Consider the following 5,000-nt stretch of genomic DNA (forward strand, 5'->3'; position numbering starts at 1 on the left):
TCTTTAAACAAGAAAATATTCCATTATATACATTTTATTTCTGTTACTGTGAAGTGTCATGTTTTAGACATTCTGGACTTAAGAATGAAATCATAAACATCATATCACATGCAAAAGATTTGTCAGTGGAATTGTGTGATGTTAGTGTGTGTGTGTGTGTGTGTGTGTGTGTGTGTGTGTGTGTGTGTGTGTGTGTGTGTGTGTGTGTGTGTGTGTGTGTGTGTGTGTGTGTGTGTGTGTGTGTGTGAATTACTGTGACATCGTTTTTTTATCCATTTATCGTTACATGTATTGTTCTGTAAAACAGGTGAGTTCCAGCTCTCTTTCTCTCTCTCTCTTTCTCTGTCTCTCTCTCTCTCTCTCTCTCTCTCTCTCTCTCTCTCTCTCTCTCTCTCTCTCTCTCTCTCTCTCTCTCTCTCTCTCTCTCTCTCTCTCTCTCTCTCTCTCTTTTATTATAGTAGACAGCATAGAGCAGGTCTTTTCAGTGTGTTTATTCTCCACCTATCACAGTCCCTAAAACACTGTTAGGACACGCCCCCTTTCCCAATTGAAGTCCCCTTTAACATGTTGTTTACCTGCTACAACAATTCGAATAATTACATTTGTGCACCACAAACGTGTACATGTCACTGAGGATAATGTTAGAGTAATGCAGGGTGCACTTACTTTTGTCCTGTCACATTCCTGCACTGAGATCTAATATAATATATTTTACTATATTATTATAGCATAGCTATTACTATAGCACAAAAGTCTACTAAATTCACAGTATGTGTTAAGGAGGTGGAGACTAACACAGAGGTGCACTTATTTTTGATCGATCACACTCCAGAGCTGAGACCTGAATTTTGAAGTCGGTCTGAGCTGCATATTTACAGAGTAGGTTCTCACTTATTTTATAGTAATGATAAACACTCAGTCTCCATTTATCCTCTCTTTATTTAGTTTCTTTCTTTATTCTTTAGTTAGCAAAAAATTAATCTCATCTCGTCACGTGAGTGAGAACCTGCAGAAAAGTGTAAACTTCTGAACACGTCAGAGAACTTACAGCTACTGCTCTACCTCTTCCTGATCCAGAGCACTGACACAGGAGACTCCTTCCATAAGATAAACCTTCTTACTAATCAGTGATTACATGCAGTTATTAATTCGTGTTTTATCAATGGAATGTTTGCTGTACACGTCTCTGTGAACGAGACGTTACCATGGAGACAATAACGTATCAGAATGAGCATATTAATATAAACCTGCATTACTGTCAGAGCTGCTGTTCCAGAGAATTAATCAACATTTTCTGACCAATCAGAGTTTAGGTCTCAGCAGCAGGATGATGATGTAAACTGTGTATTATGTAATTACATATTTCTATTATCAGTAGAGTGAGAGAACAAACCGTACCTGTAGAGCTGAAGTTCCCCATTGCAGCCAGAGTGGGCGTTGCAGACACAATGATCCACACTGAAGAAAAACCAACAATAAACTAAGTGTTGTGTTCAGATGTACTCCTGTCTGTCTGTCTGTCTGTCTGTCTGTCTGTCTGTCTGTCTGTCTGTCTGTCTGTCTGTCTGTCTGTCTGTCTGTCTGTCTGTCTGTCTGTCTTTTTACATTACATTAAACAAGTGTACAGCTCTCCTTCTGAGCTAAACTTCTCACTGCATCACGCTCAATGAACCAAACCAGGTTTTCTTTTCTGAATGAAAAAGTATACAATCAGCCCTCAGAGAAAAAGTATTCTCCCAGCATTCTCCCAGTGTTCTCCCAGTGTTCTCCCAGTGTTCTCCCAGCGTTTTCCCAGTGTTCTCCCAGCGTTTTCCGAGCGTTCTTTCAAGTGATCTCTCAAGTGATCTCTGAGTGATCTAAAGCCTTTCACACACTGCTATTAATAAAGTGGTCATATGTAATTCTACACCACTGTGTGTGTGTGTGTGTGTGTGTGTGTGTGTGTGTGTGTGTGTGTGTGTGTGTGTATGCATGTGAGTATTATCACTGCTAACTTTAGCTGAGAATCTCATACAGTGTGAAAGGTAACACTTTCCAGACAGTTTATTATTCAGTAAATGTATTATTATTAAATGATGATGATTTTAATTACTGTTATTATTATAATTATTCATATTATTATGTATAGTTTTGTTAGAGATCAAACAGGGATCTGAAGTTAGTTTAACAGATCACAGTCACATATAAAATCTCATAACTATGAAATGGGAGAGAATACTTTTAATTAAGATTTTTTTTAAGTATTTAGTTTTTTGTCTCATATCAACATTCTGGACTGTTTAGTTTCTAATGATAAAAATCTAAATGTACTTTTGGTAACACATCAATGTAGAAAAGTCAAAGGGGGTGAATACACACAGCTAATACAATAATAATAATAATAATAATAATAATAATAATAATAATAATAATAATAATAATAATAATAATACTAATAATAATAATCATACTACTACTAATAATAATAATAACAACAACAAGAACAACAATAATAATAATAAAAGTAATAATAATAAATGTAAGTAGTTAATTGTTTTTTTGTTAATTATATTTTATTATATAAGAATTATTTTTATTTTAGAATTCTTGACCACATTCATTTGGTAAAATGATTTAGAAACACAATAAATTAATTCAGATATAAACTTTATTGTTACTTGCAGTCACACATCAAATAAAAAGCACTTTATAGATAAAAAACACAAATAATAAAAAACAAACAACAGAAAAAAACATTACATATAAATTCTTTCTGCTCTACTTTGCTTTTCCTCCATAATAAAATGTTAGAGTTTTAAAAAGAAAAGAAAGTTTTTACAAAAAAACTTTATATTTTAAAGAGAAAATATAAAGTGTATGTCTGTATGTGTGTGTGTGTGTGTGTGTGTGTGTGTGTGTGTGTCCTTTTCCGTTTTAACTTAAACTAAACATGTACATCTTCACAGCATCTTTAGTTCCTTTAATAAAAACCTTTTTTGGGTGTCATTTTTCTAAAGTAACGAGTTTGGAATAAGACCGCAATGAGTGTAAGAGTGTATGAGTGTGTAATGAGAGTGTAATGAGAGTGCAATGAGTGTGTAATGGGTGTGTAAAGAGTGTGTAATAAGAGTGTAATGAGTGTGTAATAAGAGTGTAATGAGTGTAATGAGTGTGTAATAAGAGTGTAATAAGTGTAATGAGTGTGTAATGAGTGTGTAAAGAGAGTGTAATGAGTGTGTAATGTGTGTGTAATAAGAGTGTAAGAGTGTGTAATGAGTGTTTAATGAGTGTGTAATAAGAGTGTAATAAGTGTAATGAGTGTGTAATGAGAGTGTAATGATAATGAGTGTGTAATAAGTGTGTAATGAGTGTGTAACGAGAGTGTAACAATTGTGTGTAATGAGTGTGTAATAAGTGTAATGAGTGTGTAACGAGAGTGTAATGATTGTGTAATGAGTGTGTAACGAGAGTGTAACAAATGTGTGTAATGAGTGTGTAGTGAATGTGTGTAATGAGTGTGTAACGAGTGTGTAACAAGAGTGTAATGAGTGTGTAATGAGTGTGTAACGAGAGTGTAATGAGTGTGTAAAGAGTGTGTAATGAGTGTAACGAGAGTGTAATGAGTGTGTAACGAGAGTGTAATGAGTGTGTAATTAGTGTGTAATGAGTGTATAATGAGTGTAATGAGTGTAATAAGTGTGTAATAGTGTAATGAGTGTGTAATGAGAGTGTAATGAGTGTGTAATGAGTGTAACGAGTGTGTAATTAGTGTGTAATGAGTGTGTAATGAGTGTGTAATGAGTGTAATGAGAGTGTAATGAGAGTGTAATGAGTGTAATAAGAGTGTAATAAGTGTGTAATGAGTATGTAATGAGTGTAATGAGAGTGTAATGAGTGTGTAATGAGTGTAATGAGCCTGTAATGAGTGTGTAATGAGAGTGTACTGAGTGTGTAATGAGTGTGTAATGAGAGTGTAATGAGTGTGTAATGAGTGTGTAATGAGAGTGTAATGAGTGTAATAAATTATAATAAAATTATAATGAGTGTAATAAGTGTGTAATGAGTGTAATGAGAGTGTAATGAGTGTAATGAGTGTGTAATGAGGTAATGAGTGTGTAATGAGATTGTAATGAGTGTGTAAAGAGTGTAATGAGCGTGTAATGAGTGTAATGAGAGTGTAATGAGAGTGTAATGAGTGTGTAATGAGAGTGTAATGATGTAATGAGTGTGTAATGAGAGTGTAATGAGTGTGTAATGAGTGTGTAATGAGAGTGTAATGAGAGTGTAATGAGCATGTAATGAGTGTGTAATGAGAGTGTAATGAGTGTGTAATGAGTGTGTAATGAGTGTGTAATGAGAGTGTAATGAGCATGTAATGAGTGTGTAATGAGAGTGTAATGAGTGTGTAATGAGTGTGTAATGAGAGTGTAATGAGTGTGTAATGAGTGTGTAATGAGAGTGTAATGAGTGTGTAATAAATGTGTAATGAGAGTGTAATGAGTGTGTAATGAGAGTGTAATGAGAGTGTAATGAGAGTGTTTAATCACGCCCCTGACAGAAACACAAATGTGTTATTATGACTCAGTGTTAAAAGTTTCACATCTTTCTACCACAGTTATAGTCCATACTGTAATGCTAATGCTATCTGTGGGTTTTTGCTGTAACACAAACACTGACAGTTCTGTTGTGTACAGTGTTCCTGAGCAACACTAATCAACACTAATCCCCTGATTCAGTAGAGCTGATAGTTATTAGAGTGTGTAAGTGGTCGTTGCTCCTCTGGTGTTTTGTTGCAGTTATTCTCACTTTCGCAAGCCATCATCTCCAACTTCTGTGTGAGCTCCTGCTGAATGTCCTTATGCTGCTGCTGCTGCTGCTGCTGCTGCTGCTGCTGAGGGAAACACACACACACACACACACACACACACACACACACACACACACACACACACAGAAATCATGAGAATTTAGAAGTACTGTATAAAACTGTATTCTGTGATATATAAGGTAATGAGGAGTAA

The 5,000-nt window shown here is 35.0% G+C and overlaps 2 protein-coding genes across 4 annotated transcripts in view; both read right to left on the minus strand.

The window, feature by feature from the left end:
- Positions 1-1,855, minus strand: part of si:dkey-71d15.2 (SH3 domain-containing kinase-binding protein 1) — a 6,368-nt gene extending 4,513 nt beyond the window's left edge. Inside the window, exons 1-2 of the mRNA XM_046867529.1 lie at positions 1,399-1,855; position 1 (exon numbers count right to left, since the gene is read on the minus strand). The exon at position 1 is cut by the window's left edge and continues 82 nt beyond it. Of these exons, the coding sequence (XP_046723485.1) occupies position 1; positions 1,399-1,420 (23 nt within the window). The 5' untranslated portion in view covers positions 1,421-1,855. The remainder of the gene's footprint in view (positions 2-1,398) is intronic.
- A 2,545-nt stretch (positions 1,856-4,400) lies between these two features.
- csf1rb (colony stimulating factor 1 receptor, b) overlaps positions 4,401-5,000 on the minus strand; it is a 15,300-nt gene continuing 14,700 nt past the window's right edge. Inside the window, exon 18 of one of the 3 annotated variants that reach the window (XM_046867516.1) lies at positions 4,401-4,867. In XM_046867516.1, the coding sequence (XP_046723472.1) occupies positions 4,712-4,867 (156 nt within the window). In that variant the 3' untranslated portion in view covers positions 4,401-4,711. Of the gene's footprint in view, positions 4,874-5,000 lie in introns of all 3 variants that reach the window. The other 2 variants (XM_046867515.1, XM_046867513.1) reach the window with 2 other exon arrangements.

Source organism: Silurus meridionalis, chromosome 15, assembly GCF_014805685.1.
Source record: "Silurus meridionalis isolate SWU-2019-XX chromosome 15, ASM1480568v1, whole genome shotgun sequence".
NCBI classification, from domain to species: Eukaryota; Metazoa; Chordata; class Actinopteri; order Siluriformes; family Siluridae; genus Silurus; species Silurus meridionalis.